General features: G+C 44.7%; 1 protein-coding gene across 1 annotated transcript; it reads right to left on the bottom strand.

Moving 5' to 3' along the window:
• Positions 1 to 1,684: 1,684 nt before the first annotated feature.
• Positions 1,685 to 4,999, bottom strand: LOC123052570 (probable 5'-adenylylsulfate reductase 1, chloroplastic). The gene is made up of 6 exons (XM_044475813.1): positions 4,827 to 4,999; positions 4,239 to 4,530; positions 2,950 to 3,298; positions 2,673 to 2,810; positions 2,264 to 2,581; positions 1,685 to 2,166 (listed from the first exon to the last, which is right to left on the bottom strand). The coding sequence occupies exons 1-6, from the start codon at positions 4,882 to 4,884 to the stop codon at positions 1,936 to 1,938; spliced, it is 1,386 nt and encodes a 461-aa protein (XP_044331748.1). The 5' UTR covers positions 4,885 to 4,999; the 3' UTR covers positions 1,685 to 1,935.
• Between the last annotated feature and the right edge of the window lie 9,761 nt (positions 5,000 to 14,760).

The raw sequence follows: 14,760 nt of genomic DNA, 5'->3' as shown, positions 1-14,760 counted from the left end.
CGCTTTTTTTCTTCTCTTCTTTTAAGAAATAATTTCTGAATAATATATTAATTTTTGATAAATTCACAAACATGTTTTTTTCCAAAATACGTGAACATTTTTTAATTTTCGAGCATTTTTTATTTCACCACAATTTTTAATTTCATGAACATTGTTTTCTAAATACGTGAACGCTTTTTGATTATATGATATGAATTTTTTAAAATATGTAAAAAAATTCGTAAATACATAATTTATAACTCTATGAACTTTTTTCAAAAATTATGAACATTTCATAAAAGGTATTAATATAATTTTAAATTTAGTGGTTACTATTAAAAAATTATGTTCATTACAGAAGTTTAAGAGTATTTTAGAAAATAGGTAAATACTTTTCGAAATATCATACATTTTTAAAAATACTTTAAAATCAACTAAAGACCTTTTGAAAAATAAACTGAGATAAGAAAATACAAAGTAAAAGAAATAAGTTCTAGCATTTTTTTTAGGTGGGCAACTATATTCTAGCCGGGGTGAGCCCGCTCGGTTGCTTGACCCTAACGGCAAATGGGTTGCCCAATCTATAAGGCAATGGATGTCACAGTGCTATTGGACACTTGTAGCGTCATATAGCAGCACACGCCAACATCAGCCATCAGCTACTGAAAGAGCATCTAGGTCTCAGATACCCCTAGAAAAATCTAGGTCTCAGATGTGATTTTATTTAGGAAAAAGGTCTCTAATGTATTTCCGGTGTTGATGGCACACAAATATAGGATTAAAGTGTTTGTTAATTGCATTATCAAATCTTAATAACTTGTGAGTGCAGGCCACAACGTTCATCTTCAATTCAGCCCTGCTATATTTAGGACACTATTCGCCTGATTTTCAGACGATCCTATGGATCCAGTCATGCATGGTAAGGAAAATCGTTCAGCGAGCCTCGGGCATAGAGTAGTTCCGTCTTCAATTTTGATATCTGAAGATTATTATAGTTTGCAGTAAAAGGATTTGGATGGTTCATTGTCCTCCTCGCAAGATGAAATCCCTCATTTTCCTTAAATGTAGAGTTTTTTTTACACAACTTGAAATTATAATGCCACTCTTCGTTTTAATAGTTGGTACCTAGACCGATGGTTGGTGCATAAATGAAGCACAACACCGAGCTTATAATCCAATTAGCAACGTGCCCATGCGTTGCAACGGATTCAAAGTAGAATAATACTTGTTAACAAACTTGAAAGAAAACATTCTTCTTTTGATATACATATTACCACTAAAAATATATTACGTTTCACTTAAAATATATTTCTCAGGCTGTTTTGATGAGGTGAGAGAGGGATGGCTTTCAAAATAATAAGGCGTTTTCTGCAAATTGGAGCAGAGAAGCGGACTATCGTTACAAAAATGCCACAACTTACCTCACAACTGTTAGATGCAGATCTAATGGTCAGAAATGACAGATGGCAGACACAGCATCATCACCAACTGAGTCTTTAGGAGTAGAGAAAATGACGGACGGCAGACACACCATCATCACCAACTGAGTCTTTTATAGGAGTAGAGATAGCTGGCCCATGACTACTTTTTTTTTGGGTAACTGCCTGTGACTAGGAGGGACTGAACCACAAGAGAGACCGAGTGACTGCGAGTGAACCAAAAGACAGAGCGCATAGAATACATGGTCCAAACTCTGGATGAAGCCTTGGATCAAAATTTCAAAACTAGTACTCTTATTTGAACTTCCTTACAATCATCTAGCTACAACTACACACAAATCCCCACCCCATTATAATGGAGGGGCTTTGAGCCGCTGTCCCCGCCTCCCCACACTCCTTTGTCTCCAACATTTCCGTTGATGTTCTGAACCATCCTCTCTTGCTACCACTACATAATAGTGCCTAGACACCGCCGGTACCAATGCAGAGAACGATGGTTCTCCGGTTCTCTGACCACTCATCTGAGGCTGTTCACGAAGGCGAGGAGGGATTGGACGTCCCTCTTCTCGGACGGGTACTTGATAGGCTTCACGGTGCGGCCGGGGAAGAGGAGGATCGTCGGGAAGCTCTGTAGCTGCAGCTCCGCCTGCGCGAATGGCTTCTGCTCGCCGTCTGCGCGGAACTTGGCCACCTTGATGCCTGAGCCGCTCAGCTTCTCGGCCAGCTCAACGTAGGACGCCTCCATCGCCTGCACGACAACACACCACAAGCGTCAGCAAACCATGTTCTGAGTTCCTGACGGTAGATTGAAACAGAATCTACTCGTGGTTGCAAAATAGATGTACCTGGCAGTATGGGCACCAGGGAGCGTAGAGGACGGTGAGCCACGGCTCGGCGCGGTTCTCGAGCCGCAGGAGGTTCTCGATCCCGGGACGGGTGAGGTTGACGATGGCCTGGCTCTGGAAGATGTCTGGGGCGCGGGCCTCGGCCGAGCCATTGCCGTTAACGCCGACCTTGGGTGCCTGATCTTCCCTGTCGATGTTACCCTTGTGGAGGCCGCACTCCTTGGCCGTGGCGTCCTCCCACCACCACCTCCCTTCCCTCTCGTGCTGCCCCGGCAACACGGGCCTGGTGCACGGCTCGCACCCAATGGAGACGTAGCCCTGAAACACAAAAGTCAAAGTGCGTGTAAATTCCTCTGAAATTACCATATTGCATGTCCGTATTAAACCTCTGCAACCGGGGGGCACTTACTTGAGCATGCAGGGTGTTCACAGGGACATCCATGGTCCTGAGGAAGGTCCAGATATCCTTGCCATCGACATTAGCCACAGGGTTCCACTTGATCAAGCTACCGGCTCCACCGTGCAGCCCTTCAAAAGACGGATCAACCTGGACCAACCAAAAATTCAAATGATTATCAGGTGTCGAAACATCAAGAGTTGAAGACGCAATATCAAAATGCATCTTTTTCACATGATTGATACTGAAAAATGCAGGTGGTGTCATGGTGCATGGAGTATCATCATACCTGAACAACAGGGATGCTGGCCCTGGTGCCAGGGGACTGGTCCTTCCTCTGCCCGGTGATCCAGGCCTTGAGGCCCTTGAGGGCCCTCCTCAAGGGCCGAACCTTCCTCACCCTGCAGCACTCCTGGTGGCCGTCCTCGTAGAAAGAGAAGAGGCCCTTGCTCCTCACAAGGTCTTGCACCTCGCTGGCCTCAGGGAACATGTACTCGATGTGGATACCGTAGTGCTTCTCCACCTTATCGAAGAGTTCGTATGTCTCTGGGTTCAGCCGCCCAGTGTCAAGGCTGAACACGCTGAAGGGGCGTCCAGTCAGTTTCGCGTATTCGATGAGGGCCACGTCCTCGGCACCACTGCACAATCCAGAGTGAATTCAAATCAGTGAAACGACAACAAGTTCCTTGTGCGTGTGATGAAAGATTTGCTACTAGTACTTCAGATATACTCCCTTCGTCCCATGAGTACAGTCATGTTCTTTATCCTTGGGTCCGTGATATAGTACATACATACAGCCCAAATAAGTGGGTGACGTCAGATTGTTTGATTGTTTGGCGTACTAGTACTTAGCAATCCTACATAGAATTGCTGCTACTTACACTACACGACTGGTTCAGGTTGCGTTTCAGTCTTCTGTTCTCCGTTTGGTATCCATATAGCTTTATATTAAATGAAAAAAGTGCTATACTACTAGGAGTAGTACGTAACGGAATCTATTAGGCCGCTGTCGATTTTTGACGCCACACCTTTTTTATGTTCCGTATATATGATAGTCAAGCAAATATTCTGTCCGCTTGTGCGTGGTTGGTGGGCCATGATTCTAGCTCCGGTCCAAGAAGAGTCCCGTACAACGGAGAAAATGAACCTAGACGCCCTCCCGGTCTTGTTCACCAGTCTAGATACATGAGGAGCAGGTAATAGACGGGTTTGTTGCGAAACCGATCCGACCCATTTACTATATTTGATTTGAGTACATCGCCTCAGACCTCATGACAAAAATCATGAAACCAGAGTACTTTGAAAACACAAGCTTTAGGACATGAAGAGCATCATCCAGCGGTAACTAATCCACTTGCCAGCCCGGCAATGAGATCACAATCGTGCACTGAGCTATCAGATGAGGATCAGGTTGGCTCGGCAATGCCAGGAATCTCCACGACCACCCGTTCGAAAGATACCGAGATGCCACGGGCACCAGAGCCCAAGCACGAAAGCGTACAAACGAGTACGCTAGGGTCGGAAACCTCATCGAAAACAAGGGATCGTAAAGAGCCAAGAGCTGTGCGTGTGTCTCACCTGAAGGCGATGGCGATTTCGGAGCCGAACATGTCGAGCGCACGATCCATGATCTCCAGCGGCGACGCGCCCACCAGCTCCTGCGCCAGGGCCTCGTAGTCCACGGCAGATGCCTCCTCCTCCTCCACCGGCGCCACCGGCGACGAGGCCGCGGAGGCCGACACTGGCTTCCTCGCTGGCTCCGCCGCGCACAGCGGGCGCACCGCCCTCGCGCGCTGGCCCTTGGGCGCCTTTGCCGGCAGGCCCGCTGGAACCACGGCCACCTGCTGCCTCACGGCTCCAATCCTCGCGGCTGCACGGGCGAAAAATCAGGGAACAAATTTAGACGGATTGTTCTCGCGCAATTTCACATCCAAGAATCTGATGCCTCGCGTCGCCAAACGTTCTCATGGAAATGGAATGCGCAACAGATGGCGCAAAATACTCAAATTCAAACAAAAACCTGTCAAAATTTTGGAGGAAATGCGACCGTGTGACCATATCATTTGCCCCAAATCATAAACATAAATTACCAGAACATGCGCCAAGGCTGATTCCCCACAAAACCCTGAATTCAGAACAGGAACCGAACTCGGACAGCAGGCTCACCTTTGAGATCGCGCAGGGCGCTGGAGTGCGACGAGACGGAAGCAGTAGCGGAAGCCATTGATTACCGGCCGCTGAATGAATCCCTCCTCCCTCTCAAATGCGCAGGGATGTTTGTCGGAGCTGGCAAATGTGTTTTAACTCCTGTGATTTTCTCTGTGGCGGGGGAAACGGGGCTGAGTGGTTACATATAGCTCGGGCGGGAGGCCAGGTTCGTTGTATCTGGACGGGTTCTGGGGGCAGCAGCCGGGAGGTTCACGTGTCGTGCTTCTATTGGCCAGAAGCGTGAGAGGGTTCCCTGGCCGATCGAAGCAGTGGCGTCACTTGGCACCGTGGAAAGGACCGGCACGCCGTGTGGGTGCCACTGCCACATGACTGCAGGGCTGACGCCGGGATGTGGTGAGGTGGATTGGTGTATGGGTGTGGCCGTCTGCATGCCTCGATCGGCCTATAGCCGTCTGCCTCACGGTCACAGGTGAGGTCTCTGGTCCGTCTCTAGAATTTTCGCATCCGAGTGGGAGGAGGCAGTTTGGCCATGGAACTCCAAGCAGGTGTACACTTCGGCCCTCCGCATATCAAATGCTTTTCTCAGTGTGACCTATGCGGCATCTCTCACCTGCAAGATATTCATGTGGCTTGCTATACAACATAGAATCTGGACATCTGATCGGAGGCTGCGACACGGGCTGCAAGATAGCCCCTCACCATGTTATCTCTGTGGCTAGGAGGAGGATAATGTTGATCATCTTCTGATCCAGTGCGTCTACTCGCGTCAAGTATGGCACAACATTCTTTCCAACACCAGGGCTGCCCCGGCCCTTGCACCGGTGGTGAGCGACCATCTGGAGTCATGGTGGGGCAGTACCCGAAAACGGCTGGATAAAGAGATACGCAAAGCTTTTGATAGTTTGGTGCTAATGTGCTGGCATATATGGAAGCAAAGGAATGAATGGGTTTTCCGCTCGGTGGCCACACCCAGTTCGGTGGCTGATCTTGTGAATAGGATTCTAGATGAACTTCGCACTTGGGCGAGAACGGGAGGGCGTGGAGTTGAAACCATTTTCTGAGGAGTTAACGTAGTGTGTGGAGTTGGAGTTCTCGCGTGGCCTCGGTCGGCTTGTGACCGTTGGCTGTGCATCACAAACTCTTGTACATTGTTTTCTCTTTTCTATAAAGCTAAGGTACGCGATTTGCGTACTCTCGAAAAGAAGAAGAATTTTCGCATCCGATGAATTTGATCATCATATCGTACCTGCAGTATTATCGTTGTTCATATCCTTACAATGCCAATTTAGGATAGAGGTTAAATGGATGTATTTAACACTGAAATATGTGTAGATACATCCGTTTGAAAAAGTATTAATAGGGAAACTCTGCCCAATTAAGGTCAAGTTTTAGAACGATAACAGAAAAACAAAACAAAGGCAATTTAACTCAGCACGGCTTGGAGCGATAAACATCATTTGTTCAACTTAACAATTGTCTGATGGAGTTAAAGAGTCAAACTAGAACATAATGTATCTAAACAATCTAAGGGCATCTACAACGCAGACGCTTATGATGGGCGCCGGGGTTTGATTCCTGGTAATTACGTTAAAATCCCGCCCGATCCTAGGATTTAGCCTGGCATCGATGTCGTGAAAGGCACGAGCGCTTCGTTGCTTTTTTCTTCTTCTGGACTACCTTTTCCTTGCGTAAGCGGACACTTTTTGTAGCAACAAAAAAAACCAACACATCCTATTGAAGCGCCCATGGAAGGCTACTAGTGTTGGACACTCAAACTCTTGTACCGATGGTATTGATCCCAAAGGTTAAGAACCCAGAGTGTATGAAGGATCTAAGGCATATTAGTCTGTGCAATGTGGTGTACAAGCTCGTGTTTAAGGTACTTGCAAATAGACTTACACATATACTCCCTGATGTCATTTCCCCAGACCAGAGTGCTTTTGTGCCGGAATGGTAGATAACCAATAACATTTGCTGGCTTATGAATGCACACACTTCATGCAGAGAAAGAGAAGGGGGGAAGAAGGGTATGTTGCGGTGGGATTGCATATGAGTAAAGCCTACGATAGGGTGGAATGTTTTTTTTGGAGAAGATGATGCAAAGATTGGGCTTCAACGAGGGGTGGATCAAGAAAATCATGATGCGTGTCACCACAGTGGCATATTGGTTCAAGGTGAATGGGGATTGTACAGATGTGTTGCTGCCCCAGAGAGGGCTGCGCCAAGGTGACCCTTTATCACCTTATCTCTTCCTTATTTGCGCAGGAGGGTTTTTCGTCACTTCTCAATAAAAGCTAAGCTGGGAGGTAATCTTAAAGGGATTTGTATAAGTAATGAAGCTCTGAGTTTCAACCATATATTGTTTGCAGACGACCCATTGGTACTGATCAAAGCGTCAAGCGAGAGTGCCAGATATCTGCAAAACATACTACATACTTAGGTGTGCTTGGGGCAGACTGTAAACTATGACAAATCCTCGGTCATGTTTAGTAGGAATATGAGGCAGGGCCAGAAACAAGAAGTCTTGATGGAATTACATATAAATGTAGAAGCTTGATCCGAGAGGTACTTGGGGTTGTCGATATATGTTGGACAAGCAAGGAAACAACCTTTTAAGCATTTGAAGGAAAGAATTTGGCAGAGGATTCAAGGCTAGGTAGAGAAGCTATTGTCCAACATGGGGAAAGATTTGCTCCTTAAAGCGTGCGCTCAAGACATCCCGACAGTTGCCATGTCATGCTTCGATCTAACAAAATCTCTATGTGAGGAGATGGGAACGATGGTCTGCAGGTTTTGGTTGGCAAAGCAAGATAAACAGAGCACTATTCACCTGTTGAGCTGGGAGACGCTAACAAAATTAAAGAAGGACGGTGGTACGGGGTTTAGGGACCTTTATGGTTTCAACCTTGCCATGTTGGCATGTCAGGAATGGAGGATCCTAACCAAGCCCAAGTCGCTCTGTGTTAGAGTACTGAAAGCCCACTATTTCCCCAGCACATAGATTCTGGATGCGGAGCCGGCCCATGGGATCTCATATACTTGGCAAAGTATCCTAAAGGGAGTTGATCTGCTGAAAAGGGGCTCGTATATAGGATTGGTGATGGCGCGAATGTTAATATATGGAAAGATCCATGGCTGAACAGACAAGGATTGAGGATACCATTGACACAGAGAGGTACATGAGTCCTCACTAGAGTGTATGAGCTTATAGACCTAGAAAGTGGCACCTGGGATGAAGCGTTGGTGAGAAGCATTTTTGTGCAAGAATAATACTATCAACACCCATCAATGAGGAATATGGGGATTTCCATGATTGGTACTATGACAGTAAGGGACAATTCTCAGTCAAATCTGCATATAAAGTCTTTGTGCAAGATAGAGATGCACCCCTCCCTAGTTCCTCGGGACGTCTGATACTTTCCCCTGGAAAAGCATTTGGGAGATTCCATGTCAGCTAAAGATCCAGCTGAAGGAAATATGCCCTAGAGGCAATAATAAAGTATTATATATTTCCTTATATCATGATAAATGTTTATTATTCATGCTAGAATTGTATTAACCGGAAACATAATACATGTGTGAATACATAGACAAACAGAGTGTCACTAGTATGCCTCTACTTGACTAGCTCGTTAATCAAAGATGGTTATGTTTCCTAGCCATAGACATGAGTTGTCATTTGATTAATGGGATCACCTCATTAGGAGAATGATGTGATTGACTTGACCCATTCCGTTAGCTTAGCACCCGATCGTTTAGTATGTTGCTATTGCTTTCTTCATGACTTATACATGTTCCTATGACTATGAGATTATGCAACTCCCGTTTACCGGAGGAACACTTTGTGTGCTACCAAACGTCACAACGTAAATGGGTGATTATAAAGGTGCTCTACAGGTGTCTCCAAAGGTACTTGTTGGGTTGGCGTATTTCGAGATTAGGATTTGTCACTCCGATTGTCGGAGAGGTATCTCTGGGCCCACTCGGTAATGCACATCACTATAAGCCTTGCAAGCATTGTGACTAATGAGTTAGTTGCGGGATGATGTGTTACGGAACGAGTAAAGAGACTTGCCGGTAACGAGATTGAACTAGGTATCGAGATACCGACGATCGAATCTCGGGCAAGTAACATACTGATGACAAAGGGAACAACGTATGTTGTTATGCGGTCTGACCGATAAAGATCTTCGTAGAATATGTGGGAGCCAATATGGGCATCCAGGTCCCGCTATTGGTTATTGACCGGAGACGTGTCTCGGTCATGTCTACATAGTTCTCGAACCCGTAGGGTCCGCACGCTTAACGTTACGATGACAGTTTTATTGAGTTTTGATGTACCGAAAGAGTTCGGAGTCCCGGATGAGATCGGGGATATGACGAGGAGTCTCGAAATGGTCGAGACGTAAAAATCGATATATTGGACGACTATATTCGGACTTCGGAAAGGTTCCGAATGATTCGGGTATTTTTCGGAGTACCGGAGAGTTACGGGAATTCGTATTGGGCCTTAATGGGCCATACGGGAAAGGAGAGAAAGGCCTCAAAAGGTGGCTGCGCCCCTCCCCTTGGTCTGGTCCGAATTGGACTAGGGAAAGGGGGCGCCTCCTTCCTTCCTTCTCTTTTTCCCTTCCCCTTTTCCTATTCCATGTGGGAGGAGGAATCCTACTAGGACTAGGGAGTCCTAGTAGGACTCCAACCTTCTGGCGCGCCCCAGGGGCTGGCCGGCCTCCCCTCCTCCATCCTTTATATACGGGGGCAGGGGGCACCCCATAGACACAACAATTGATCCTTGAGATCTCTTAGCCGTGTGCGGTGCCCCCCTCCACCAAATTACACCTCGGTAATACCGTTGCGGAGTTTAGGCGAAGCCCTGCGTCGGTGGAACATCATCATCGTCACCACGCCGTCGTGCTGACGAAACTCTTCCTCAACACTCGGCTGGATCGGAGTTCGAGGGACGTCATCGAGCTGAACGTGTGTAGAACTCGGAGGTGCCGTGCGTTCGGTACTTGATCGGTCGGATCGTGAAGACGTACGACTACATCAACCGCGTTGTGATAACGCTTCCGCTGTCGGTCTACGAGGGTACGTGGACAACACTCTCCCCTCTCGTTGCTATGCATCACCATGATCTTGCGTGTGCGTAGGAAATTTTTCGAAATTACTACGTTCCCCAACAGTGGCATCCGAGCCTGGTTTTATGTGTTGATGCTATGCACGAGTAGAACACAAGTGAGTTGTGGACGATATAAGTCATACTGCTTACCAGCATGTCATACTTTGGTTCAGCGGTATTGTGAGATGAAGCGGCCCGGACCGACATTACGCGTACGCTTACGCGAGACTGGTTTCACCGTTCGGAGCACTCGTTGCTTAAAGGTGACTGGCGGGTGTCTGTCTCTCTCACTTTAGTTGAACCGAGTGTGGCTACGCCCGGTCCTTGCGAAGGTTAAAACAGCACCAACTTGACAAACTATCGTTGTGGTTTTGATGCGTAGGTAAGAACGGTTCTTGCTAAGCCCGTAGCAGCCACGTAAAACTTGCAACAACAAAGTAGAGGACGTCTAACTTGTTTTTGCAGGGCATGTTGTGATGTGATATGGTCAAGACATGATGTGATATAATGTGTTGTATGAGATGATCATGTTTTGTAACCGAGTTATCGGCAACTGGCAGGAGCCATATGGTTGTCGCTTTATTGTATGAGATGCAATCGCCATGTAATAGTTTTACTTTATCACTAAGCGGTAGCGATAGTCGTAAAAGCAATAAGTTGGCGAGACGACAACGATGCTACGATGGAGATCAAGGTGTCGCGCCGGTGACGATGGTGATCATGCCGGTGCTTCGGAGATGGAGATCACAAGCACGGTGCTTCGGAGATGGAGATCACAAGCACAAGATGATGATGGCCATATCATATCACTTATATTGATTGCATGTGATGTTAATCCTTTATGCATCTTATCTTGCTTTGATTGACGGTAGCATTATAAGATAATCTCTCACTAAAATTTCAAGATAAAAGTGTTCTCCATGAGTATGCACCGTTGCAAAAGTTCTTCGTGCTGAGACACCACGTGTTAATCGGGTGTGATAGGCTCTACGTTCAAATACAACGGGTGCAAAACAGTTGCACACGCGGAATACTCAGGTTAAACTTGACGAGCCTAGCATATACAGATATGGCCTCGGAACACAGAGACCGAAAGGTCGAGCGTGAATCATATAGTAGATATGATCAACATAGTGATGTTCACCATTGAAACTACTCCATCTCACGTGTTAATCGGACATGGTTTAGTTGCTTTGGATCACGTAATCACTTAGATGATGAGAGGGATATCTATCTAAGTGGGAGTTCTTAAGTAATATGATTAATTGAACTTAAATTTATCATGGACTTAGTCCTGATAGTATTTTGCAAATTATGTTGTAGATCAATAGCTCGCGTTGTTGCTTCCCTGTGTTTATTTTTGATATGTTCCTAGAGAAAAATTATGTTGAAAGATGTTAGTAGCAAAGATGCGGATTGGATCCGTGATCTGAGGATTATCCTCATTGCTGCACAGAAAAATTATGTCCTTGATGCACCGCTAGGTGACAGACCTATTGCAGGAGCAGATGCAGACGTTATGAACGTTTGGCTAGCTCAATATGATGACTACTTGATAGTTTAGTGCACCATGCTTAACGGCTTAGAATCGGGACTTCAAAGACGTTTTCAACGTCATGGACCATATGAGATGTTCCAGGAGTTGAAGTTAATATTTCAAGCAAATACCCGAGTTGAGAGATATGAAGTCTCCAACAAGTTCTATAGCTAAAAGATGGAGGAGAATCGCTCAACTAGTGAGCATGTGCTCAGATTGTCTGGGTACTACAATCGCTTGAATCAAGTGGGAGTTAATCTTCCAGATAAAATAGTGATTGACAGAATTCTCTAGTCACCATCACCAAGTTAGTAGAACGTCGTGATGAACTATAGTATGCAAGGATGAGGAAAGTAATTCCCGAGCTCTTCGTGATGCTGAAATCGACGAAGGTAGAAATCAAGAAAAACATCAAGTGTTGATGGTTGACGAGACCACTAGTTTCAAGAAAAGGGCAAAGGGAAGAAGGGGAACTTCAAGAAGAACGGCAAGCAAGTTGCTGCTCAAGTGAAGAAGCCTAAGTCTGGTCCTAAGCCTGAGACTAAGTGCTTCTACTGCAAAGGGACTGGTCACTAGAAGCGGAACTACCCCAACTATTTGGTGGATAAGAAGGATGGCAAAGTGAACAAAGGTATATTTGATATACAGATTATTGATGTGTACTTTACTAGTGTTTATAGCAACCCCTCGGTAATTGATACTGGTTCAGTTGCTAAGAGTAGTAACTCGAAACGGGAGTTGCAGAATAAACAGGGACTAGTAAAAGTGAACAAAGGTATATTTGATATACAGATTATTGATGTGTACTTTACTAGTGTTTATAGCAACCCCTCGGTAATTGATACTGGTTCAGTTGCTAAAGAGTAGTAACTCGAAAACGGGAGTTGCAGAATAAACAGAGACTAGTAAAAGGCGAGGTAACGATGTGTGTTGGAAGTAGTTCCAAGATTGATATGATCATCATCGCACACTCCCTGTACTTTCGGGATTAGTGTTGAAACTAAATAAGTGTTATTTGATGTTTGCGTTGAGCATGAATATGATTTGATCATGTTTATTGCAATACTGTTATTCATTTAAATTAGAGAACAATTGTTGTTCTGTTTACATGAATAAAACCTTCTATGGTCATACACACCAACGAAAATGGTTTGTTGGATCTCGATCGTAGTGATACACATATTCATAATATTGAAGCCAAAAGATGCAAAGTTAATAATGATAGTGCAACTTATTTGTGGCACTGCCGTTTAGGTCATATTGGTGTAAAGCGCATGAAGAAACTCCATACTGATGGGATTTTGGAATCACTTGATTATGAATCACTTGATGCTTGCGAACCGTGCCTCATGGGCAAGATGACTAAAACGCCGTTCTCCGAAACTATGGAGAGAGCAACAGATTTGTTGGAAATCATACATACAGATGTATGTGGTCCGATGAATATTGAGGCTCGTAGCAGGTATCATTATTTTCTGACCTTCACAAATGATTTGAGCAGATATGGGTATATCTACTTAATGAAATAAGAGTCTGAAACATTTGAAAAGTTCATATAATTTCAGAGTGAAGCAGAAAATCATCGTAACAAGAAAATAAAGTTTCTACGATCTGATCGTGGAGAAGAGTATTTAAGTTACGAGTTTGGCCTTCAGTTAAAACAATGTGGAATAGTTTCACAAATTCATGCCACCTGGAACACCACAGCATAATGGTGTGTCCGAACGTCATAACCGTACTTTATTGGATATAGTGCAATCTATGATGTCTCTTACCAATTTACCACTATCGTTTTGGGTTATGCATTAGAGACAGCTACATTCACGTTAAATAGGGCACCATCAAAATCCGTTGAGACGACGCCTTATGAACTGTGGTTTGGCAAGAAACCAAAGTTGTCGTTTCTTAAAATTTTGGGGTTGCGATGCTTATGTGAAAAAATTTCATCCTGATAAGCTCAAACTCAAATCGGAGAAATGTGTCTTCATAGGATACCCAAAGGAGACAGTTGGGTACACCTTCTATCACAGATCCGAAGGCAAGACATTCATTGCTAAGTATGGATCCTTTCTAGAGAAGGAGTTTCTCTCGAAAGATGTGAGTGGGAGGAAAGTAGAACTTGATGAGGTAACTGTACCTGCTCCCTTAATGGATCACATAAATCTGTTCATGTGACTTCTACACCAATTAGTGAGGAAGTTAATGATGATGATCATGTAACTTCAGATCAAGTTACTACCAAACCTCGTAGGTAAACCAGAGTAAGATCCGCACCAGAGTGGTACGGTAATCCTGTTCTGGAGATTATGTTACTAGACCATGACGAACCTACGAACTATGAAGAAGCGATGGTGAGCCCAGATTCCGCAAAATGGCTTGAGGCCATGAAATCTGAGATGAGATCCATGTATGAGAACAAAGTGTGGACTTTGGTTGACTTGCCCGATGATCGGCAAGCAATAGAAAATAAATGGATCTTCAAGAGGAAGACGGACGCTGATAGTAGTGTTACTATCTACAAAGCTAGAATTGTCGCAAAAGGTTTTCGACAAGTTCAAAGTGTTGACTACGATGGGAGTTTCTCACTCGTATCTATGCTTAAGTCTGTCCGAATCATGTTAGCAATTGCCGCATTTTATGAAATATGGCAAATGGATAAACAAAACTGCATTCCTTAATGGATTTATTAAAGAAGAGTTGTATATGATGCAACCAGAAGGTTTTGTCAATCCTAAAAGTGCTAACAAAATATGCAAGCTCCAGCGATCCATCTATGGACTGGTGCAAGCATCTCGGAGTAGGAATATACGCTTTGATAAAGTTGATCAAAGGATATAGTTTTATACAGACTTGCGGTGAAGCCTGTATTTACAAGAAAGTGAGTGGGAGCACTACAACATTTCTGATAAGTATATGTGAATGACATATTGTTGATCGGAAATAATGTAGAATTATTCTGCAAAGCATAAAGGAGTGTTTGAAAGGAGTTTTTCAAAGATAGACCTCGGTGAAGCTTCTTACATATTGAGCATCAAGATCTATAGAGATAGATGAAGACGCTTGATAAGTTTTTCAATGAGTACATACCTTAACAAGATTTTGAAGTAGTTCAAAATAGAACAGTCAAAGAAAGAGTTCTTGCCTGTGTTACAAGGTATGAAATTGAGTAAGACTCAAAGCCCGACCACGGCAGAAGATAGAAAGAGAATGAAAGTAATTCCCTATGCCTTGGCCATAGGTTCTATAAAGTATGCCATGCTGTGTACCAGATCTAT

The sequence above is a fragment of the Triticum aestivum genome, chromosome 2D, assembly GCF_018294505.1.
Source record: "Triticum aestivum cultivar Chinese Spring chromosome 2D, IWGSC CS RefSeq v2.1, whole genome shotgun sequence".
Classification (NCBI taxonomy): domain Eukaryota; kingdom Viridiplantae; phylum Streptophyta; class Magnoliopsida; order Poales; family Poaceae; genus Triticum; species Triticum aestivum.
Note: the sequence above shows the minus strand (reverse complement) of the source record. Positions and strands in the feature narration are given on the sequence as shown.

Coding starts and splice junctions, on each gene's coding strand:
- LOC123052570 (XM_044475813.1), bottom strand. CDS start 4,884: ATGGCTTCCGCTACTGCTTCCGTCTCGTCGCACTCCAGCGCCCTGCGC. Junction 2,582..2,672: donor TGAACACCCTGCATGCTCAA/GTAAGTGCCCCC, acceptor TTTGTGTTTCAG/GGCTACGTCTCCATTGGGTG. Junction 2,167..2,263: donor CCTGGTGCCCATACTGCCAG/GTACATCTATTT, acceptor GTTGTCGTGCAG/GCGATGGAGGCGTCCTACGT.